Here is a 24,002-nt window from a genome sequence, read left to right as displayed (position 1 = left end):
CCGAGACCAAATCTACTTAACAGTCAGTGGAAACCAAAATCATCAACTCTTTAAAATCAAAATCAAAGTTTTTCATCTGTGCCTTAACCTCCCTGGCGGAGTTAATAACAAAGGTTTTGTACATATGTATGTGTGTCATTCTGTCTGTAAACAATAATTCAAAAAGTTTTGATTGAATTCTGATTAAAAAAAATCAACTGGTGTCATGTTAATGATCCATTAAAATTTGGCCTACAATCACCACGCTCTTCAAAGCCTTGTAACTGTAATTCTTGTAAATGCTGTGTATTATCAACAAATAGAAAGTAACATAAAGACGGAAACGGTCACATTTGAGCTCTGACCTCTCCTTCAAGGTCAAAGTCCTAATAATGCTACACAGAGCGATTTAAAATGATGTTTCTTACTGCCATAGCATGCACTGACAACATATAGGAGATGGAGATTCTAATTGTAACATTATTTGGACCTCTGACCTCTTCTTTAAGATCAAACTCTTTAAAAGTATGTTTTAAATTCTGCTGCCTTTGTTTGTTTTAGCAACATTTAGGAAGTGATGCAGACTGATCACCAGTATCACATCTGCATCCAAACGAACTCTCCATCAGCCACTCCAACTAAAAATATACATCTGTCATACTACCCTTATCTGATTTTTAATCCACTACTAATTTGGTAAGTCTGTTTAAAAAGAATAAAACAAAATCAATACAGAAAAAATATAATACAATTTTTTCAGGTTTTAAGAGTATAACTACATTTTACACATTAGCCTGTCTTATTTGACATTCTGCTTCAAAGAAACAAATGATAGTTTTTGATACACTTTAATTGAAAGCAAATAAGTACCAGTATGTACACAAAAATGGAAGGAGCATGTTTTTCATCTTTACATACAAACTACTTTTTCTACTTGGCCCTGAAAAAACTCAGAACAAGGGCACTATTATTTATTAAATTACTTCAGACTCAAGATTCACAGTCGATGATGTGAAGATGAAAAATAAATCCAGACAAAGCAGACTAGCCAACCGAGAGAACTGTGTGGCTATAATTTGTGTTTTCTTCTCCTCCAAACACCGTGATGGTTTCACCACAACTGTCAGAACCCGTTTGCTGACGGTTCAGCACTGTGGTCCAACAGGAATCCAGCAGCAGATGGAACCAGTGCAGTCCAAGCCGAATCCTCTCAGAAACAGGACAAGAGCAGCGTCTGCGTGGCAGTGCACCATTCACTCTGGCACAGGGGGAGGCCAGTCCACATCCACAGACTGAGACGGGAAACATGTCATATTCAACAAGTAGGAATTTAGGGAAATATAGCATTTCCAGAAAAGACAGTGACAGTTATATTCTATATGATATTCAATATGTTTGCTTTTTTTTATTATTTGGTTTACAGATGTGACTTTCTCCCACCTCCACATCCAGTTCCAGGATGTCTGTGTCGGTCTTCAGCAGCTGGCACAGGTTGGGATTCGTTCGGCCGAAGTCTCCGTGGACAAACTCTTTGATGTAACTGTTGGCGGAGCATTAAGGAGCTTTTTTGTCTCACTGCAGGTTTCAGATAAAATACAGGGTAAAGTATTTTATCAGACAGACATGATTTAAGAGTGACGGTTTCACATGTGACCCTGTTTGTTATTAGCTTATCATTTCGGTGTTCTTTCAATTAACAACAGACTGACTGGTGCAATGTTATAATTCATCATCGCACAGATGTGCGATTTAAAGTGAGGATACGTCCCGGCCTGCGTCTTCAATCTTAGGTAGAAATGATGAGAGTCCAGGAAGCGAGTGCTCATGCTGTGGATGGCTCGCTGTCGGACAGCCAGCGCCCGTCGATGCAGAACCCTCAAAGGGGTCTTCTGGTCCAGAGTCAGATCCTGATGAGACACACAAGAGTCACACTGCTGATTCTTTATGTTTGAGTGTTAAAACACTCCAATTTCAACAGGTTATGAATTAGACCAACTAGACCTTGATGTCATCAATAAAAGAGATGTCTTCTCTCTGGATGGGTTTCTGGGTCCACACGAGAGCTGTATATGACTTGGTCTTCTCCTCCTCTCCCTCCTTCATGCGACTCATAGCCTCTCTGCAATTTAACACACAGCAAACATGGACTACTTTCTTAATCCTTCACATATGTTGGAGATTTCAGTGTACAAATGCAGTTTTCCCAAGAATGAGTCATTTTCGGATTTTCTCACCTGGTAACAATCTGCAGGTCTCTCACTTTGATTTTGTCTGACGACTGGTTAATGGTCTAAGAACAAAACAAAAATAATATCAGCAGGTCTAAAGTCTTTGCATCAGTGAACGTACATTTCTGTCAGCTTAACTTTGAAACAAGCATTTTTTAGGAGGCTGAAAAAAAGGATCTGCCAATTGCCCAAAACTGCAAATTTACAAACTCCCATGTTAAAATGCTAAAATTTACACTGTGGTACAAAAAACATATTTTCCCTTTATAACCTTGTGTATGGATGGAATGTATGGATTCCAAATGACTTTAATATCTAATCCATTTGAATTTATTATTGATTTCTATACTTGTGTGGTGGCTAAGATTGACAGGTGTGGTAAACCCAGGTAGCTATAACTGATCTGATAGGTCTTACCACCACTGATTGATTGATTGAACTGAACCCCTCTGCTAGGTTTTTGCTGTGTGATACAGCCTGTCCAAGAGGTTTGCACTTCTGTTTTGTTTTGGTACCTTAAGTCCCATATTTTTCCTATTACATAGTGCTAATTAAAGGGTCGCATGAGCAAGCAATAATCAAGCTTGCTAGCAACAACGCTAATCCAAATAAGCTCACTTCTTGCTCCAAATCCTAACATGGCAACCTCCACAGAGCTAATGTCAACTCTTCAAAATGCCAAAACCAATACCTGATGTTAAGGTGTCCATGTCCATCTTTTATTACAGTTTATAGTCTAAAGAAAAAAGTACTATGCAATAAAGTCAGTTCTTACTTATATACAACTTTAACATATTTCAAATCAAATGCATGAAAGAAACACCTTCCATTTGCAGGGACTAAATCAGTTTAACAAAATGCTAAACAACGAAAGAAAATAACTGTGTTTTAAGATGTTCTTGGCTGAAGTAAAATATTACAAATTAAAATAATTAAGTCATGAGGAGGGAGAACAGATTCCCAGGGAATGATTTAAAATATTTTCAGTCACTCTGCAACATTTCTCATAATGTAAAACAGGCTTAATAAGGAAAATCTTATATTGCTGCTGAGACCTTCTGTTCAGCAACTAAGTGACTGCAGAATAATGGACGGAGTGAAAGGACACATCTGTACCTCCTGTAGCTGCTTCATTTGCTCTTTGCTGAATCTGGATTTGTGAGGATTCAGCAGCTCCATCGCAAATGGACGTCCTGCCAAATCGAACCAATGAACCCAATGAAATAAACAGTTCTTCAATCTTTGCAACTGACAAAATCTTTTCAAAAAAAAGTTTCAAAAATCCTACCATTCCCAAGAGTCCTGACATCCACATCCTCTCTGCCAGATGAAGAGAAATTAAAACCTGCAACCCCGAAAACAGAGATAATCATTTTATTCTACGGCAAGTCACATGTCATGTGCTGAAACCCCCCCCCCCAGTAATAATATAAATAAACATGAATAAATGTACAGTAGTTATTACATAGTTTAAAATCTGCTCACTGAAAAAGTGTCGCAAAATCTCTGGTGTTTTAAAAGTCAAGTTGGCTCACGTTTAAAATGAACATGCTCCCAAACTAAACCAAAACACCCCCCAAAACCTGTGCTTGTCTTCATTTAAGCTGTGATTGTGGTCTCACCATCCGCTCTAAAGGCAGAGAGGATAGGCGCCGCGATCAACTCCTCCACTGAAGACTCCATCCTCCTCTCTCCATCGATCACCCAGGGAGTTTGAGGCAGACTGCGACAGAACTTGTTGTATCTCCCTAAACATCACGAGGAAACATCATTATGCCATTTATTATGCTGTCAGTTTTAGACAACAAAATTTCAAACAGATGTTCTTAATGTCCTACGTCACCTGCCACAAACACAGACACGTGCAGACACTGGACCTCCTGAGGGCTGCAACTGCTGGTAGGCTGCTTTGGAGGACAGGGGTAGTGCCTGGAGAAAGGAAATGAAGGAATAAAAGATGTCATTTCAAAATCATTCCATAGAACTTTTTACTCGTTAAAGATGAAGGGGATCCTTACTTCAGAAATTTGGCATCGGGTATTTTTTCCAGAGCTTTGACCACCGCCATCCGAGTAAACACAGACTGCAGAGAGAAGATACAGATTCACACAGGGACAGGGATAGCTCAGTAGGTAGAGTGGTGGCCTCATGATAGGAAGGTCGGGGGTTCAAATCCACTGAACGGCTACCCTGAGGTACCCCTGAGCAAGGTACCGTCCCTACACACTGCTCCCCGGGCGCCCAGTGGCTGCCCACTGCTTCACTGAGTGAATGGGTTAAATGCAGAGAGGAATTTCCCCACGGGGTCAATAAAGTATACCTTATTATTATTATTACTGGACTTTCGATTAAAATATAAAGACAAACTAGTCATCCTGATTATTTTGAAGGATAAACTCTGCTTCCTCACCTGTTTGTTCTTGGTGGGCTTGAAGCAGTCAGGACATGTTGCAGCTCTGTAAAAAGGACATTGTTCAACCCATAAATCTATTACATTTCAAAACTTAGAGCACATCTTGTTCCTGTTTTAATCTAAAATCAGTTTAGCTTTTGAAATTTAGGGAATTTGTGAATCCTTCTAATGGAATTTTCTAAATTAAATGGATATGTCTTAATTATTACTGGTCATTTTTATGTTAGCAATTCAGAAATATTTCCTTTCCCCACCAACTTTATGTTCTTCACCAAGAGCTGTTTCCGAAATTTTATGTGATCTTGAAAAGTTTAGGACTCACAGGAAGTGGCAGTCAGCATCTGTCTCTGAATGAGTGAACTCCACGCTGACCTCAAACGGGCTGACCTTGGTAACCACAGCAATGCCCCCCAGCTCCTTGGCAACCATGCCCTGCATGATCCACTTGAAGGCCTCCTTGACCTGGATGACATCGTCCTTGTTGAGCACTAAACCCTTTTCTCTGAAAATATTAAATTAAACATCTGATTCCTTGTGACTCTTGACTGTACATCGACTGACGTTCAAAACGTAGGCGACAAATACTTTACCTCACTTCCTTCTTCACGTAGAGCCAACAGGAGTGCTGCAGTATTTTAAAAGAAACTGTCATAAACAGTGCGCAGATCTTTTACATAAGCAATAAATACTAATGAACATCCAGTGAAAATATTACAGATATGTATGAATGCCTGGAAAATGAACTTATAACGTGAAAAACTGTGAAGTACCAAATGGACGATATTGCGAGTACCAGGACATCCATCTCAATTACCCAAAACTCAAAGGACACAGAAAAAAATTTCAATGTAATCCAATGCATTTCATTTAATTATGAATCATGAAACCACAAAGGTTAGAATGTTTACATCAAAAATGCCTTAAGTAATGGTTCTTTCAAATTAACTTGTGCTGGGAAGTCAACACTGTCACATTTCTTCACCTCGTCTCCTACGTCAATCACACATCAATGATCTCACCCATTCTGCCTATTTCCATCTATGCAAAATTAACCCTTTTCTATCCAGTCAGAGTCCATCCTTGTTCATAGTCTTGTTACCTCCTGCATTGACTATTGTAATTATCTCTACAATGGTCTCCCTCCAAAATCCCTCCATAAGCTTCAACTGGTTTAAAACTCTGCTGCCTGCATTATTACCAGAACCCCCTCCTACCAGCACATCACTCCTGTCCTTCAGGAACTTCACTGGCTCCCTGTGACATTCCAAATAGTATTCAAGCTTCTTCTGTTCACCTTCAAGGCCCTTCATAACATTGCTTACCTTTCTGACCTATTACCTTTCTGACCTCTTTTGCCCACTCACTTTGATCTTCCTCTGCACTTGCTGTGCCTTCTTTCCGCCTCAGCACCATGGGAAGCAGAGCCTTCATCTGCTCTGGTTCCAGCCTGTGGAACTCTCTACCCCGGATATAAGAAACATTGATTCTTTCCCCCAGTTTGAATCTCAGCTCAAAACCTCTGTTCAAGTTTGCATATTCACTGTGAACTTATTGTGTATTTTATATTGTTCTTATTGTTCTTTGTTCTGTCTTTGTTCTATTATGTGTTTTTACTCTACTGTTAAGTGTCCTTGGGTGTCTTGAACAGCGCATTTAAATAAAATGTGTTATCATTATTATTATTGTTATTTTTTTATTATTACTACACCTAACCCTTAGCCTAACTCTAACCATAACCTAATTGTAACCCTGACACTAAAACCACATTTTAAGTCTAAAAAAATGCCTTCAAACTCGTGGGGACGAGCATTTTATCCTCATAATTGACTGTTGGTCCCCACAAGTATAGTACCATTCCAATTTTTGGTCCTCACAAAATATGTAAGCATGGTTCATACACACACACATGACCATACTGACCTCGCGGACACAGAGCTGAGCGGGCAGAGACACAGACAGCACCAGTGTGTCAAACTCGTAGTTTCCTGCCTTCACTGCCTCTGCTATCTGCGAACACACACCAGAAACAGCAGTTTAATCCAACACTGACGGCAGTGTAAATGGAAACAGTGAATATTGTCGAGCGCACACACCTTTACCGCCTGGGTTGTACCACATAGTTCCTGCAGGATTCCCAAACACACCACACATACACGCGAGTCCCCATCCTTTAATTTGACCACAGCGGCTGCCTCTTCTTCTGACTGAACATCAGTTATACTGGCCTCCAGTTTTGCTCTTTTATTGGGAGGGTCTTCAGATGTTTCTGATTCTGCAGCATCTTTGGACTTGCAATCATCTGTGGAGTCTAGAGCTACTGAATCTTGACATTTATCATTTTCTGTATCATTGATGAAAATTTGAAGTTCTTTAAGTGTTTCCTGTGTAAGGTTGAAGAAAATGCAATTAGAACTTTCATGTATTTTGACATATTTACTAATGTAACTGACGAAATCTGTAGCATACGACAACGAGAGCATACATTCCCCAAACAAGAAGATAAGTGTTCACAATCTTTTTTTCCTTGTAACTGTCTGCATAAGCTACGATACAAACAAACCAACAAATAATTTCTAAACAAAATGACGATTAAAGAATATAGCAGGTATAAAAGAGCCGTCTGCAGCATGAGCCTCACCTCTGGTGGCTTCCGGTAGGCCGCCTGCACACTCACGCAGCAGAATCTGAGGACACAGCGAGCGCAGCAGCCAGCTGACAGCAACTTCTGGATGATTGGTTTATCCTTCTCCTTCAGGGGCAGCATGACTGCAGAGTGCAAAAGGAGAACCATGAACATTTAGGCATGACAAATGGCTATTCTGTCTTAAAATGTTACAGATGTTAACTGCCTTTTGTAAAGACTGTGTGTTTACAATAACTGTGTGTTATTTATTACAAGTCCCAAAAAGTTGATTGTGTTCATCTGGACGTAGCGTTTTCAGTGGCAGAAATGTTTCATTACTCATCCAAGTGACTTCTTCAGTCTCAGCTGACTGCAGGTTTCCCCAACCTTATAAACAGTGCATTTGCACAATGACTGAAAACTGCATGAACAATGGGCTGGGAGCTCAGTTCCTTGATCATTATTTATGCAAACTGTCATAACCACTGATCAAAGACCATGAGTACCATTCACAGAGAGTTGGGGAATGGCTGCAATCACAGCATTGTAAGATGGCCAAAGATGTACCCTTAGGCCCCCTCCTCAATTCAGCGATTTCCCTTTTCACGTAAATGGCCTCCTTGACTCCGCGCTCAAACCAGCGTTCCTCCCTGTCCAGGATGTGTACATCCTCATCATTGAAAGAGTGTCCACTGGCCTGTAGGTGTAAATAGACTGCAGAGTCCTGGCCTGACGACGTGGCTTTTCTGTGTTGTGCCATCCTCTTAGCCAGAGGTTGTTTGGTTTCCCCGATGTATAAATCACAGGAATCCTCCTGGCACTTAACAGCGTACACTACGTTACTCTGTTTGTGTCGGGGGACACGATCCTTGGGGTGGACCAATTTTTGGCACTGTGTGTTTTGGGGGTTTAAAAGCCACAGAGATGCAGTGCTTAGAAAAAATGCATCTCACCTGTTAGAATAGAATAGAATAATCCTTTAATTGTCCCACAAGGGGAAATTTGGGCCGTTCCGATACTCCCTGACACATAAGGGATCACTAAGGGTTTTTGCTTAGGCAGCAGTTGTCCTTCTATCCTGGATCGGCTAGAGCTTTCTTTAGATGCCATCCCAGTTTTGACAAATGTCCAGCTGGGATAACCAAATTTACTCAGGGCCTTCTTGATATGATGTTCTTCTGTTTCTCCCACTGAAAACGTTACGTCCAGATGAACAGAATCAACTTTTGGGATTTACTCACCTGGATGATTGAGCATGTGTCAAGATATTTATTATAAGGTGTATTAAAAAAAGAAAGAAAGAAAGAAAGAAAGAAAGAAAGAAAGAAAGAAAGAAAGAAAGAAAGAAAGAAAGAAAGACAGAAAAAAACTGCATGAAAAACCACATGGAAATAATCTTATTTAATAAGCATGCATATATCTAACTGTGGTTAAAACACCATCCATCCAGGCTGGAGCCCATCTGAGCTACCATAGGGCGAGAGGCTGGGTACACTCTGGACAGGTCACCAGCCTGACGCAGGTTTAACAGAGACACAGACAACCATTAACACCCCCACATTCACACCTACAGCTGGATGTCTGTGGACTGTGGGAAAAAGCTGGAGTACCCAGAGAGAAGCCACGCAAACAAGGGGAGAACATCGAAACTCCTGGTTATGGTTAAAACACACAGTTTCCAATTAGATAATAAACTGATTAATTTTACTTTTACTGTAAGTACTATGAGGTTTTTTCCCCACCATTTGGACATTTTCATATTTTGTTTTAGAGAAGTATTTTGTCTGGCATATTTTGACACACAAAAAGGCAACACAGCTTTTGGTCCAGGAACTGGGAGAACGGCTGTCTGTCACTGCCTGGGTTCATTAACAGCGCTCCTCTTACAGAGAATAAACGTGCAGATCTGTGACTGTTGTTCAGTCTGTAGAGAGCCATTACACAGCTGTTCTCAGACCTAGTGCTCTAAATATTTGGCAAGTCATGTTCCTGTTTGTTATACTTCTTTTTGTCAGAGATAGTGTAAAAAAAAAAAAAAAAAAAAAAAAAGACACATTAAACGCCCCCCCGTCCCCCCCCCCCCCCCCCCCACCCAAATCTCAGAGAGAGCACGCGTGAGCGTCTGAACAGATACTCAAACCAGCAGCTTCCATCTCACCAGATCCCACAGCAAATATGTTTAAGGAAGCGTTAACCATCTTCCCAGAGTGCACTGACCCTAGCTTTGTAATGTGCTGCCCAAAAGTCTTGAGCCACTCCTAAATCTCTGTATATTTTGTACCCAAGGCGCAAGAACTTTTTGTAATTTTTTAAATGATCTCGAGAAATAGTTATTCAGTTATTTTCTGAAGGGCTTTCAAGGTGTTTCTTTGGGCAGTGGCTGCTTTTTCTCGCATTTTCAGTCCAGCCTTTGAACCTAACCATGTTCACACAATGTTTATTTGCTAAGCTACTTAACACGGATCTATTAAATATTCCCAACTCAACGGGTGAACCAGTGCTATGTCTACACATAACAAACAACAAAACAAAAATCTAAACCAACAATAAAAAGTTTTACATCTTAAAATAACCATAAACTATTAATTATAAGAATTTTGTGCCATCGGAAGACTGAGATTGTGTAAAAAATAAAAAATAAAAAACAAAAAAAACGACTGTTGCAGCTAATCATCTTAAACACGCCCGTGCAATCCAACAACTGCAGCTCCAGCACGGCTCACTTCAATTTTCTGATACTCTAAGCTAGCTAACAAGTTTTAATAATCTACAGACAATCTACACAATCTCTTATGGGTGACAGCAGAATTAAACTTACCTGACAGAGCAGTGTTTTTTATGAACAGTGATGATCAGTTATTCGTAAGGCACATTCGTCAATAGAGGGTCCCTTTCCTGTAGTCTGAGCCCTACCAGACAAAACTAATCAAAAGAGGAGAAGCTTCAGGATAAAACTTTGCCTCTCGCAACAAGACAAGGGTTAAACTTAAGTTCATAGGTGATAGCAAATGCTATTGATATGACATGGATAAAAATGTTGTTTTAATAAATTGCAGAAAACCCTAATGAATAATTTCTGGGTTCTCTATACTCAATCTTTACTGTCTGCAAACGTCATCTCCAAGCGCCGGGTAATTTGACAGCCGGGTCCTTTCTTCTTCTGCAGCACCCGGCGCTCTGGAAGCTTCTAACTAGGAAGCTGGTATCGGGTCCTTAATCTGAGTCCATCCGAAGCCGAACTGTGGTGTTTCAGCACCGGAGTTCATTAGTCTGACTCTGAAGACTCCCCTTAACATTTCCCATCGATTATAAAGTCAAGATGCCTGAAGCGATGGCGGCACCGAAGGCTTCCAACGGAGGCAAAAACAAAGGAGGGGCGTATGTGGACCGCGACAAACCGGCCCAGATTCGCTATAGTAACATTTCTGCTGCCAAAGGTATTTTGATATAATCATAGTTATATACAAGCAGCTAATATGGGACTCGGGGTTTGTACAGCAACCTGCTCTGCTTGTTTGCTGTTGGCTGGGCACCGTTATTCCTGGTCCTATAGACGGTACCTTCCGCCTAGTCCAAATCTCATTCATTATAGTTATACTCAGGTTGACGGCGTTTCTTTGCTATATAAATACAATACAGCGGCCATAACAGATAATGGTCAGTTAATAGTTTACAAGAACCCAACATCTTTATCTAATGTTGAATAAACCATTATGGGTGCTTGTATTACTTTTTCCAGATTAGTTAAAAGAAGCAAAATAATGCATGAATAATAATAATAATAATAATTTGAGGGTTTAATTAAAAAACAAAAAAAGAGCACTGCTGAGCATTTGCTACAGGATGCTAATGATTCAGCACAATCTCTTCATTGTTGGGTTGTAATGCTGCTGAGCTGTCAGCTGAACTAGATTACACATTTTTGTAGTTTTCAGTAAGATCCCTTTGATTTTAATAGGTAATGTACAACATAGAGGTTCCTGCTATATCAATGATATTGCTACTGAAATGTTTTCATTAGTTCATAAACATGAATATGCTGTGCTTACCAAGAAGAAGCTTCAATATTAGTCCTCACTCCTGTTTTTTAAAATGCAAGACAAGATGAGTGGAATTTGGTTGACTTGGTTATTACCTGTGTTCTCATCCATCCCTTTGTTGTTTGTTAGCTGTTGCAGATGCCATCAGAACAAGCCTGGGCCCCAAAGGCATGGACAAGATGGTCAGTGAACAGATTTGACTTTTGGCTGACTTTACCCACGTCCCTCATCACACCTGTATCTAAGCGATGGCTGTTGTTTTTGGTTTCAGATCCAGGATGAGAAGGGTGATGTAACCATTACCAATGATGGGGCCACCATCCTGAAGCAGATGCAGGTGCTCCACCCCGCTGCCAAAATGGTACGTTACAGCAGCCTGCACAGAAGCTTTGCAACTAAAACTGAGTGCTCCCTTTCTAAGTATAATTTTAAGCTTCGTTAAAATTTTCCTTCAACAGTTTACACCAAACACTGTTGTTAATTCGGCGATTAACTCATATGGCCTGAATCAAATGTGTTTCAGCTGGTGGAACTGTCCAAAGCCCAAGACATTGAGGCTGGTGATGGCACCACCTCTGTGGTGGTGATAGCTGGAGCACTGCTGGATGCCTGCTCCAAGCTGCTGCAGAAAGGTGAGTGCTTCAGGGGATTGAAAAATCAAAAAAGTGATGCTACAGCTTAATTTTTTTTCTGCTTTTTTTGAGAGTAAAAAAAATTTGAAAGTTAGCATATTTATTAGTAACTTATAGTAGAATTATTTCCATCTTTTTTGTATCTTGTAGTTTGTTTTTATGTGCATTTTGAATTCACGCGCTGGACATGGAGTGTAGAAATGTTGACTCCCTTTACTTTGCAAGGCTTATTTTGCACAGTAGATGAACTTAAGATGGCACTAAAGCCCAATACAAGATAAATAAGGGTCATTTTGAGCTGTGTATCTGGAAAAGTTGAAGAATAACAATATGAACCTTTAATTGAGCACAATTGAGCCCGTTTAATTACTTGTCTCACCTGCCAGGTATCCACCCCACCATCATTTCGGAGTCGTTCCAAAAGGCAGTCGATAAGGGCGTGGAGGTGCTAACGGGCATGAGCCAGCCAGTGCAGCTGAGTGACCGTGAGACGCTGCTCAACAGTGCCACCACGTCACTGTGCTCCAAGGTGGTGTCACAGTATTCAAATTTGCTGGCACCCATGAGTGTGGATGCTGTTATGCGAGTCATTGACCCAGCCACAGCCACTAGTGTCGACCTACAGGACATCAAAATCATCAAGAAGCTTGGGTGAGTGTTTTTGTTTGTTTGTTTGTTTTTCTACTCTTATTTAAGCAGTTTCTTCTGATTTTTGGTAGGCTTAATCACATGTGTGTGTTGTGTGTTTAGAGGCACCATTGATGACTGTGAGCTGGTAGACGGCCTTGTGCTGACCCAGAGAGTTGCCAACACTGGTGTGACCCGAGTGGAAAAGGCCAAAATTGGCCTTATTCAGTTCTGTCTGTCCCCTCCCAAGACTGATGTGAGTCGCTTGATGAATATCTGCTGACAAGAAAACCCTTTCTGCCTTATTTTTTATGCTCAGCTTCAGATTTTAACAGTGAACTGCTGCTACAGTTTTGACTGCTTCAACTGCTATCGTTGCTCCTTTTCCAGTCATATAGAAGAGAAGACATTGTTTTCAGTATATATAAAACACTGTCAGTGCTGTTCTTGTGAACCATTATGTATTCCTTCAGGAAAAGCCTTCTTTTTCTGACCTTCTGTTGGGTTTTTGTGGGGCATGTAGATGGACAACCAGATCGTGGTGTCAGACTACGCCCAAATGGACCGTGTGTTGCGGGAGGAGCGTGCTTACATCCTCAACTTGGTAAAACAGATTAAGAAGGCTGGCTGCAACGTGCTGCTCATCCAGAAATCCATCCTCAGGTATGCAGGGAGCGAAGGACATGAGAAAACACACTCTGCTATGCATTTCAGTCTTCTTCTGATACACGAAACAGCTGTCACACTAACAACTAACTGTCATGTAACAGAGATGCTCTTAGTGACCTCGCCCTGCACTTCCTCAACAAAATGAAGATCATGGTGGTGAAGGAGATTGAGAGAGAGGATATTGAGTTCATTTGCAAGGTTAGTATTGTCAAATGAACCACGGCTTCTCTGTTTTTCACACAGTATTTAATGGACATATATAGATCTACATCACATTTGGCAGCACTTTATACTTAAAATTTTTTTATAGTAAACTAATCATCAGTTAACAAGATTTGAACACTTTTAACTCGTGAGCAAGTATTTAGTTTTGACAGCTGTGTTTAGCATTGCACACCATGTAACTGAAGCCCCCACCCCTTCTTTAGACTATTGGCACCAAGCCCATCGCCCACATCGACCACTTCACTCCAGAGATGCTTGGAACTGCAGAGCTAGCAGAGGAAGTCAATCTGGATGGGTCCGGCAAACTAGTCAAGGTACAGTTGAGTCTTTGCTCAGAGAAACTCAGTTGATTATTTTTGAGTTAAAGGACACAGAATGTCTCACTTGCAGCTGAGGAAAAAATGAGCTGAAACAACTCTGTGCCTCGCTTGCCACTTTTTGCAGATCACAGGCTGCACGAGCCCTGGGAAGACGGTGAGCATTGTGGTGCGCGGCTCCAACAAGCTTGTGATTGAGGAGGCAGAGCGCTCCATCCATGATGCTCTGTGTGTCATCCGCTGCCTGGTCAAGAAGAGGTCAGTCAGTTATTTCTGAAGAGTAAATTTCATTGTTAAAAAAATTCTTAACGAAGCTGAAAACATACCCCTCCATGCTGGCTCACATGGCAAAGTTGGACTGTTCAAGAACACCTTTAGATACGGTTACAGGTACGATTGCCCTCTGACAAAGGCGCTTTTGCACTGACTCATCCTGCAGGAGCGTAACAAACAGAGGAACAGTATTTAGGAAAGCTCGTCATTATTTTCGCAATGGGTTGCTTCAGCAACTTTGATGGAGAGCATTCAAACAGATGTATTCTTTTTTTGAAAACGTATTTTTGATGTTATTATTTTATTTTGATCCTAATTTCTCTCAGTAATAGGATCAGATCCAATGGCTTTTGCAATTTTGCCTTCTCTGTCTCTCAGGGCTCTCATTGCTGGAGGTGGTGCTCCAGAGATTGAGCTGGCTGTGCGTCTGGCAGAGTACTCACGTACACTGGCTGGCATGGAGGCTTATTGTGTGCGGGCATACGCTGATGCCCTGGAGGTGATCCCATCGACGCTTGCCGAGAATGCTGGCCTGAACCCCATCTCCACTGTGACGGAGCTCCGTAACAGACACGCACAGGGAGACAAGATGGCTGGCATCAATGTTCGCAAGGTTGATCTTTTAATTTATTAATTAATTTATTTTTTAGAGTTAGCATAGCCTGACTTTGTGGAGAAGGTACTGCTAACAGAAGTAGATATTTAAGCTACTTATCCAATAAAAATGTTCTCTAGTTGCTCTCCAATAAAACTATTGTCTTGTTTGTTTGTTTTTTGTGGGGTTTTTTGTTTTGTTTTTTAGTACATTAATTTTCTTTTTCCTGTTGAATGTCAGTGTAAAATGAATTTTGAAATGTGAACAATTAGACACAAAAGACACTTAATTTTACTCTAAGAACATTTAATTTACACACCAAACAATTTGTTGTATGTGCAACAGGGAGGAATCTCCAACATCCTTGAGGAGCTGGTGGTGCAGCCTTTACTGGTCTCCATCAGTGCACTGACACTGGCCACTGAGACGGTCCGTAGCATCCTGAAGATTGATGATGTGGTAAGACTTAATCTTTTTTTTTTTTTTTTCCTTTTTTTTTTAAAAAAACATTTAAAGTGAAATTATTTTAAGATCATTTCTTGTACACTACCTTTGGCTTTTTGCAAAATCTGAGTATATTAGATTACAGTTCAAATCAGTGGAAATGTGTTTTCTTGTTGCAGGTGAACACCCGATAGGTCTGTCCATTGAGTTTTGTCACTAAGCCTGCTCACACTGCAAGGGATCAGAGGACTCTGTTAACACCATTCTGTTCAGGTTTCCACTGTAGTTGTTACGTTGCATAATTTAATAAAAAAAAAAACTTGTTTTTTTTTGTTGACATTCATTCCCTGTCTGTGTGATTATATCTTTTAAAGCAAGTTGAACCTTTACATCTTGGCCTTTTGTCTTGTGTCTGTTAATCTGTATAATCAGAGCATGCAAGATACCTGTACCTGTCATATGTCTAAGTAGCAAACTTGCACACTGAAGATTACAGTTAAGAATAACAATAACTGCTAAATTTCACCACTGAATCAAATAAAAGGCATTATTTTTAAATATCCATCACGCAAAGCAGACAAGAACATATAAGTCTCAAAAATAATCATGTAGTGTTCTAGCTGATTTGTATAAGTAATCTGCATCACAGATGCAAAGTACTTAAGATTTAACCATATCTTTAGACTTAAAATTTATTTTGGGGTACTGCAATTGTGTGAGTAAAATGGAGGATTCATTTTTCCACATCCATAACTTATGTCATAGTATTAATCAATACATTAAGGCAATTACAACATTATTTTTTTGTTCAACTATTCGTTTCACAAATTCTGGTGCTTTTAATTTGTATGGAGCCCAAGGCTTTTCATTTCCTGCCACTCTCCGTCACTTCCCTCCCAACCAAGCTTCTCTGTTGCTAAGGACTTCACTTGCTGCCTGGATGTGGATAGAGAGCGAGCTTGTCATCTCGACTGAGTACTCTTACTACAAGTGATTTTGTGACTCAACTTAAAATTTTTTTTAAAAAAGCAACATTTACAAAAACATGGCAAATGCCCACCGGAAAAACGTTTTGGTTACTTCATGTTTGAAAACGCCGGTAGACCCGCACACCAAAGCGCCGTTAGCTTCGTATGAACGCGAGAGAGTCCTGCCGTGCACGGTTACAGGTCACGTCGACAACCGGGACTACGAGAAAGAGGTAATTTTTACTGAGTTTTAATGGTGGTGTACAGATTCCGAATATCAATTACAACACCTGCCTTTTGTTTAAAAATCCCCTAATAATCAGCCTGCCAGCCCCCTTTTACTGACACATGAACCGTAGCTTTCTGGTTAATTTACAGTTAGTTAATTTAGATGTTTCCTTTTCCTCAATGGTGGAGGAAAATCCACACAGAAAGTGAATTACTTACATGCTGGAGAAAAAATTGCAGACTAAGTCACTGTAAATACTTTAATCCTGCAAAAAAAAAGTAATTTATTGTTCCGACAATTGTTAAAATTTATTTTTAATAATAATAATAATAATAATAATTTAGTAATAGTAATTTAACATAGATAGACCCCCGGTCATTCTATACAGACCTTTACATTTATTGTTACTGGGATCTTTGACATATTACAATTTGAGACATTGTATTTTAAATATTAAGTTTAAACTGTCTGTCTGAACAGAGTAGAATCGGCTGTTTGTATTTAAAGGTTTTTTTTCTCCATTATTATCCAGACTTTACTTTGTGAAGTAAGCCACACACTGTTTCTGATCTGGTTCCAACAGGCTGTTGACAGTTTAAGGTCAGCCTGTGTGGTGGAAGGGATTTGATCTGTTTAATTTGTTTAGCATACTATTTGTGGACTTCCATCTCAGCTACATTATCAGATGTCACATTTAGTGTATAATCCTAAAATCACTCATCTTCTGCTGTTCTTCCATCAAGGATCTTGTTGCAGTTGTTTTAGTAAAGCCCTTGATAATTTAGTAAAAAGCTGTGAAGGCAGACACCTGATGTAGATTGTGTGTCTGCCTGTCGTGCCTCAACATATGGTCAGTGTCGCTGCTGTGACAGCATAATAGGCTTAGTCCTGGAGGAGTGTTCAATGAGTGGTGGTTAAGCCATTATGTTTGAAGATGTAGGAACATGAAATGGATCAACGTGACAGCTTCACAATTAGTATATTTATTCCATGCTACATTTAATATACTGAATCCAAACATATATTGTTCACAAAAGTTATCTAATGATGACCTATTCTGGTCATTTCCACCTCTGTATTTTGCCTCTTGGACTCTTCTAGAATAGCTTTGCATGATTCACACTCAGATATTACCTATTCATCTTATACTGGGACTTGATATAGCCCCTCAGTCCATCCTCTGTCTGAAACAAGCTGTTTTATCTCCTCTCCCTAATAAGCCAGCAAACTTTCTCATGATTTGCTGCCGTTTGCAAATTGAAGAGATAAACAGCAGCTGGAAGAAGCATCTGAACCCACAGTAAAAGTGTTGGTAAGATAAGGATATCCCCTATCACTGACATCATACAGAGCCAAAAACAAAACGAGAATGGAAACATCTCATGTGGCTCACAGAGGTTACTTGTACATTACCTGACCTCATTATTGTTATTATGACTCATTATTAACTTTGATCATATTTAATATAAGCATCCAACACTGGAACAGCATATCCATCCATCTTCCTCCACCTATGCAAGGTTGCAGGGAGGCTGGAGCCTATCCATGTTGCCATAGGGCGAGAGGCGTGGTACACCCTGGACAGGTCACCAGTCTGTCGCAGGGCAGTGTATAAGTGCAGTGTATTTCGGTCACTTATTATATTTAGATATAAAATGGCTGCTGATTGCAGTATGAGATTGTTGTGACTATTTCAGATGGAGTATGAGGACTCAGGCTCTGATTACTGTGATGAGGACTGCACTGGGACAGGAGGCCCTTTCATGATAAACAGCTATAGAGCAGCAGGAGATCGTCTCGACCTCAGTCAAATCTTCTTCTCCAATGAGGAGTACTACAGCAAGCTGGAGGAACTAAAGAAGGCCCACCTGCACACCATGGCAGAGCTGGAGAGCATGTATCGCCAAAAGCTGCAGCTCAAGTCCATGGAGCCATTAGATATGACAGTGATGGATGGAAGGCAGAGGTGGGTGGATTTTGTTCAATATTATGTAAGGAACTAAACACTTGTTCATTGTCTTTCTATATGTAAAGAATTTTTGGAACAGCACTAAACAGACAAAAAAACCCACAAAACATATAGTGAAGCTATGCAAATGTGAACCTGTGACCATAGTCCTTTTCTGATTAGAGAAAAGCACACAACTTTTGTACCCAACAATAAACCAGTGATATTGACACTTTTGACAATTTTAAGAACTTTATGAGGCTTTTATATAGTTGTAATTTATTTGTTTAGATTCTAGGCTGCTGACTGGACAAAATAAGCTTTGAGAAATTGTGATTGACATTTTTCACAGCATTTTCATAAACAAAACTAATAAATTGAATAATTGGTATTTTTATTGATGACTTTTATTCAAGTTTGTTTTTTCTTCTTCTATTTTTTTTTTTTTAGACTGCCGTGGGTTAATGCTACTGCTACAGCTTCACACTGTCATTTGAGGAAGTCTCACTCTGCTGTTGAACTCAGATGGGTCTCTGGGCATTCAGACTCCTCAGATGAAGATCAAACTGCCAGCAACAATGTCGAGAAAGGCCTACTGTTTTCCCCCAAAGAGCACATCAAGAATATGTGGAAGGACTTTAATCTGTCCCCTTATCATGCCCACCTGTCCTCTGCTTCGCTGCGCAGTCTAACAAGTGACCAAAATAAACCACAAAAGAGAACAGGACACAAGAAACAGAGGAATAAAGATAGAGAGCGGGAGCACCGGAGAGATAGAGTAACCGTCCCAAAACCTTTCCAGATGACGCTACGTGAGGCTGAGCAGCGAAAGCGAGGCATAAAGACACGCTCAGAGATTGAACTGGAAAACATAGAGCTGCGACGGCAACTGGAAGAACTGACAGAGTGTCAGAGGAAGTTCCGTGCCAGCCCCGTACCTGCACACATTCACCTCCCACTTTATGATGAGCTACAAGAGCGCAACGAGGAACGACGGCGAGCCATGCGAGAGCGAGAAGAGCAGCATCTCCGGACCATACAGAAGCCATTCAGCTTCCTAGAGCGGGAGCGGCTGAAGAAGGAGGAGAGACAACTACGTCACCTGCAACCATCTGATCAGGAGAAAGTGAAACCCTTCAAGGCCAAGCCTGTGCCAAAGTCTGTCTACATAGCAGCATCAGGGGAGCAGATGAAAGAGGAGCAGCTGTATCGGTCTATCAAGATACAGATGAGGGCTCAGGAGATGCTTCACAATGCTTCCATGCCTCCGAGCATGCTCACACGACGGCTCAGTGAACGGAAGAATTGCAAAGATATCAAAGCTGGAGTCGGGGGGGGTGACGGCTTTTCACACAGGCCGCAGATAAACAAAGAGGTACCAGATTTCAATGCCAGTTATAGGCGCTTCCAGAAGCATCTGGAGAAACGAAAAGAGATAAAGCCTACGACTGCGTGTGAACCATTTGAGCTGAGGACATCACAGATTTCCTCACACCGGGAACGGATCCTGACTGATATCGAGAAGGAGCAGAGTAGCCCTCGAACACTGCGCTGGCCATATATCAGCCCTGGGCCAACCCGGACGCCAAACTCAAGCCTCTGTTCATCCCTCTCAGGTAGCCTGGAGGTCCTCCCTGCCAAAGTCACAGATGCCACAAAAAAGCGCCATGAGGCCGTGAGGTACCATCTTAGGGCACCAAAAGCTTCCATCATTTTAGTAGAGACAGTGAATTGTCCCATTTAGACAAAGACCTCACCAGTTGTCTTCCGTGATTAAAAAGAAGGGCTCCTCCCAGCTTCCCCTGCAACCCTTATAACCAAATACACTTATATAGCTTGTTTTGGCACCCATAAGCTTAATTACCTGCACTACCTGTAAACATTCCTACATCCATGACCAAATTTTCTACCTGAATAGGAAGGTGCTGCAGCAGAGGAAGAAGGCTGAGGAGGAGGAGGAGCGGTGGAGGGAAAGGCAGAGGCAAAGGGAGAAGAGGCTGCAGGGGCTAGTTCTGAAACGTGCCCAGGCCAATGACCCCCACCTAGCTCTTTCACAGACCCATCCAAACAAGCTCAAAGAGTTCAGGTATGCTGAAAACAGCGCTACTTTCACTCTAAGCTTTGATGAGCATGTTTTTGCAAGAAACACTTGGTTGCAAGTTCCTATGGTCATGCAGTACATTCAAGTTGAGTTTTATATTTGTCTTTAAGTAAGGAAATGCACTTTTTTTTTCTTTTTCCATGTTCTTTAATGAGAAAGATGATCCACTGCACTCTTATGTTTATAGGAAACAGGATCTTCAGCGCAGGAAGGAATACAAGCAGGAGATCAAAGAAATGCAGGAGAGAGTGAAGGGAAGGCCACTGTTGTTGGAGCAAGTTGCACAGGTGATTGTGTAACCACTACATAGCCACATCATATATCACATCATCACCTGCATGACAAACCTGCTGTCTTTCATCTTTTACTACACCATTTGGGTTTTAACATGACGATATATGTGCCTCTAAAGATTTAAAAATGTGAGGGAAATGACTTTTAGAAATAGCTTTAAATTTGATGAAACAACAATTACAAAAAAGCCAAGCAGTATATATTCATATGCAAAATGTTAGCAGAAATCTTTTCATGCTGGAAAGCACACAAAGCATCCATTAAATGCATTTCAACTTTTTTGGTGAAATATAACTATTGTTTTTCCAGCTAACTTCACAAAAGAATTTCCCTTTGGATAAATGAAGTCTTTATCTTATCTTATCTCATCACACTCTTGTACAATCCGTGTGTCCTCTCGCTCTCTCTCTCCCTCCCACTATTCTCCTCACTCCTTCATTCTACTGATAATCACACACAAACATTGTATCCAACAACAAAATAATATCACACTATGACAATCACTATGATACTTTCTCTCTCTCTTTGCTGGTTTTGGTACTTTATGTCAAATCAGTGATTTATGTCCACGATTTATGAGTTAGGAAGTAATAAAAGAAGTAATAAAAGTTAATGGCAGTCATAATTTTTATGACTATAATAAAATTATGATATTTCATAACTCGGTAATAATGAATAATCATATGAACAAAAAATGTATGATCATGAAAATATGGTGATGGAATAGGATGATGAATAGGCTGTTTAACCTCCTAGGACCTGGCGTCCACATATGTGGACATCACATTTTGGGTTATTTAGACCAAAATACTCAATTTTGCTCTACAAGGGCCTGATATCCACTTACGAGGACATTATACTGCTACTGTTCTATTAAAATTTTAAACAAATATCCTCATATGTGGCTCTCATTTTTTCTTAGAAACAAAAATCAGGAAAAAAAATCTGGTCATTCTTTGTTTTTACATTCATTGGGTCCCAATATGCCCAAATATCAAAGAGAAATCAAAAATGCATGCCGTGGAAGAGTTCGGGTCTTAGGAGGTTAGAATAGAAATTCAAACTGTGGAATAATTTATATTTTTGTGCTGCTATCATTTTAAACCAAAAGGTTTACTTTTTTGACAAAAAATGCCACCTTGGACCCTTATTTGGGGGACCAAATAAATGCAAAGTCTTCTTTACTGGAGGTTAAAAATGGCTCTTTGGCATTTCATTAAAAAAAAATCTGAAAGAGCAATGTTGTAAGTGGGAATACGCCTGAATGTGGTGAGGGGACCAGCAACACTGAGTTGTGGAACAGCTGGTAAGGACTTGTGTATTTCTGCAAAGCTGTCTTGGTTGATTTCAAAAACTCTGCATACTTAACTCGTCAGAAGGCCATAAATTCAGCTCATTAGTCAGATCAAAACCGTCCCACGGTCTCTTAGTGGCTGAAGCGAGAGCCTGGCTCTCTGAAATGACTTTATTGATGGGTCTGGGAGGAGTTCAAGATCATGGCTAGGGGTTACAGTCAGGGGGCTATTTCCGGTAGGTGAAAGTCAGGCAGGCGAGAACTTCTGGTCACTCAAAGTCACTGGGGTTGAACGAGGGTGAAACAGCTGTTTCACAGCAATCAGGTTAAACCCGGCCTGGTTTAACACATTTTAACACACACACATACATAGGTACCCAAAAACAGGGTCCTGCCAAGGTGGCATTTTTTTGTCAAAAAAGTAAACTTTTTGCTTAAAATGACAGCAGCACAAAAATATGAATTATTCCACAGTTTGAATTTCTATCTCAAACAACTTATTCATCATCCTATTCCATCACCATATTTTCATGATCATATATTTTTTGTTCATATGACTATTGCTTATTACCGAGTTATATCATAAATATCATAATTTATCATGATTTTATGATATTTATGAAAATTGTGACTGCCATTAACTTATATTACTTTCTTTATTACTTCTTAAGTAATTAAATGTAATATGTTCTTTAAGTAGAACGTATTCCTTCTTTGCAGTACATCTTTAATTATTCTAATAGTTTGAATTTATCCTGCTGTAACAGAGGAATGCCAAACAGGCTGCAGATAAACACTACACCAACACCCTGCATGGATGTGATGTGACAGAGGAGTTTATCAGCAGTAAAGCAGGCAAATTAGGATCTTCACCCAAATCGTCTCCATCCAGCGAGAGCAAGCAGAGGTAAATCTGTGACGCTTACAAACTTACTAAACTCAGTATTCTATATTTTTGCCTAATTGTGAAAATATCTCTGTTAATAAGTGGTTGGTACACTACTCATTATGTTCTTTTAATAATTAGTGACCTTGAGGAAGCAGACCTGGGTTATGAACCAGTTCACTATAGGAAAGTCTTCCTGGATGATGATGTGGATGATCCAGCCGAGAAGGAGGGAGGAAGAGCAGACGAGGAGAGCGATGAGGTCTCGTCAAATTACCAAGACAGTCACCACACAGAGAAGGATTGTCTTGGGGATGATTGCCATTATTCTGATGAAAGTTACCAATACTCAGACGATCACGAGAATTACTCAGAAGACAGTGAACATGCTGCTGACACTAAGGAGCAGGAGGCAGAGGACTGATATTTTAAATATCATCATGTGTTCTTTCTCTGAGCGACAAACCTGACCAAATTGTGAAAGGTTAATGTTTCTTTATTATAGGACTTTCAAGGGATGAAACAGGCTGGCTGTTGTTTACCAACTCACTATTTTTTCTAGTTTTCTATCATTTTTGTGTCATGGCTGTGACAGATGTGAATGATTGCATTATGTGATTTCATTACCATACATTTAAGATAACGACTTTATTTTACTTACTAGAAAGCATAACACTAACAGAAATTTCATGCTTGAGGAAGTAACTTCAGACACAGCCACAAGCCATTGTCACAACACACACTTTGACTTGCCCTGTTAGGAGAACCTTGTGTTTCACTGGTCTTTTCTAGCACTCCATGATCAGAATGCGTCCTGAATTAGTACTAATAGTTCATATTTGTTGTTGTGATGTACTGCTTTAGTTCTTAACATTTTCCCACTTTTTAAGCAGTGTCTAAATTCAACTAAATCAAACTATCACTGAAAATAAACTTAATAAAGAAACAGCAAAATGTAACTTGAATGTTTGGAGTATATTCTCAGATAGTTATATTATTTAATTATTAAATGTGCATGTTTTCTTTTAGCACGTCAAAATGTGTTATATAAAAAATCTTAATCAATAGCTGTCCTTTTTTGTATTGGCTTAGAATAAAAGATTTCTAGTTATGTGAAATATTTCATTGACTGGCATTCCTGGACACATGGCCTCGGTTATATCATGACGACTCGTGTAGAAAAAAAAGCCACTCATTAAAGAACTAAAAATGGTGTA

General features: G+C 40.1%; 3 protein-coding genes across 3 annotated transcripts; 2 read left to right on the top strand and 1 right to left on the bottom strand.

Annotated features, from left to right (window-relative positions):
- Window positions 1–811: 811 nt before the first annotated feature.
- Window positions 812–10,151, bottom strand: pus10 (pseudouridine synthase 10). The gene is made up of 17 exons (XM_063475717.1): window positions 10,062–10,151; window positions 7,259–7,386; window positions 6,714–7,001; window positions 6,541–6,627; window positions 5,211–5,245; window positions 4,943–5,122; window positions 4,618–4,663; window positions 4,226–4,290; window positions 4,051–4,136; window positions 3,830–3,955; window positions 3,496–3,552; window positions 3,324–3,400; window positions 2,214–2,269; window positions 1,981–2,098; window positions 1,744–1,886; window positions 1,420–1,519; window positions 812–1,271 (listed from the first exon to the last, which is right to left on the bottom strand). The coding sequence occupies exons 2-17, from the start codon at window positions 7,382–7,384 to the stop codon at window positions 1,233–1,235; spliced, it is 1,629 nt and encodes a 542-aa protein (XP_063331787.1). The 5' UTR covers window positions 7,385–7,386; window positions 10,062–10,151; the 3' UTR covers window positions 812–1,232.
- Window positions 10,152–10,380: 229 nt separating this feature from the next.
- cct4 (chaperonin containing TCP1, subunit 4 (delta)) lies at window positions 10,381–15,408 on the top strand. The gene is made up of 13 exons (XM_063475078.1): window positions 10,381–10,680; window positions 11,413–11,465; window positions 11,555–11,644; window positions 11,807–11,915; window positions 12,302–12,566; window positions 12,666–12,798; window positions 13,066–13,205; window positions 13,313–13,409; window positions 13,640–13,750; window positions 13,881–14,011; window positions 14,405–14,639; window positions 14,967–15,080; window positions 15,245–15,408. The coding sequence occupies exons 1-13, from the start codon at window positions 10,563–10,565 to the stop codon at window positions 15,257–15,259; spliced, it is 1,611 nt and encodes a 536-aa protein (XP_063331148.1). The 5' UTR covers window positions 10,381–10,562; the 3' UTR covers window positions 15,260–15,408.
- Window positions 15,409–15,978: 570 nt separating this feature from the next.
- fam161a (FAM161 centrosomal protein A) lies at window positions 15,979–23,954 on the top strand. The gene is made up of 7 exons (XM_063475716.1): window positions 15,979–16,266; window positions 17,960–18,228; window positions 18,661–19,890; window positions 20,129–20,296; window positions 20,499–20,598; window positions 22,667–22,806; window positions 22,927–23,954. The coding sequence occupies exons 1-7, from the start codon at window positions 16,111–16,113 to the stop codon at window positions 23,207–23,209; spliced, it is 2,346 nt and encodes a 781-aa protein (XP_063331786.1). The 5' UTR covers window positions 15,979–16,110; the 3' UTR covers window positions 23,210–23,954.
- The last annotated feature ends 48 nt before the right edge of the window (window positions 23,955–24,002 follow it).

The sequence above is a fragment of the Pelmatolapia mariae genome, linkage group LG6, assembly GCF_036321145.2.
Source record: "Pelmatolapia mariae isolate MD_Pm_ZW linkage group LG6, Pm_UMD_F_2, whole genome shotgun sequence".
Lineage (NCBI taxonomy): Eukaryota > Metazoa > Chordata > Actinopteri > Cichliformes > Cichlidae > Pelmatolapia > Pelmatolapia mariae.
The sequence above is the reverse complement of the archived record's forward strand: the minus strand, read 5'-3'. Positions and strand labels throughout refer to the sequence as shown.

What these genes read in the sequence shown, in the direction of transcription:
- fam161a (XM_063475716.1), top strand. Translation starts at nt 16,111, where the DNA reads ATGGCAAATGCCCACCGGAAAAACGTTTTGGTTACTTCATGTTTGAAA. An exon ending in GTGATGGATGGAAGGCAGAG is followed by an intron (nt 18,229 to 18,660) that starts GTGGGTGGATTT and finishes TTTTTTTTTTAG; the next exon opens with ACTGCCGTGGGTTAATGCTA. An exon ending in AACAAGCTCAAAGAGTTCAG is followed by an intron (nt 20,297 to 20,498) that starts GTATGCTGAAAA and finishes TTATGTTTATAG; the next exon opens with GAAACAGGATCTTCAGCGCA.
- cct4 (XM_063475078.1), top strand. Translation starts at nt 10,563, where the DNA reads ATGCCTGAAGCGATGGCGGCACCGAAGGCTTCCAACGGAGGCAAAAAC. An exon ending in TCCACCCCGCTGCCAAAATG is followed by an intron (nt 11,645 to 11,806) that starts GTACGTTACAGC and finishes AATGTGTTTCAG; the next exon opens with CTGGTGGAACTGTCCAAAGC. An exon ending in CTCCAAGCTGCTGCAGAAAG is followed by an intron (nt 11,916 to 12,301) that starts GTGAGTGCTTCA and finishes CTCACCTGCCAG; the next exon opens with GTATCCACCCCACCATCATT.
- pus10 (XM_063475717.1), bottom strand. Translation starts at nt 7,384, where the DNA reads ATGCTGCCCCTGAAGGAGAAGGATAAACCAATCATCCAGAAGTTGCTG. An exon ending in CGTGTCTGTGTTTGTGGCAG is followed by an intron (nt 3,956 to 4,050) that starts GTGACGTAGGAC and finishes CGTGATGTTTAG; the next exon opens with GGAGATACAACAAGTTCTGT. An exon ending in TTGAAGACGCAGGCCGGGAC is followed by an intron (nt 1,520 to 1,743) that starts GTATCCTCACTT and finishes CTCCGCCAACAG; the next exon opens with TTACATCAAAGAGTTTGTCC.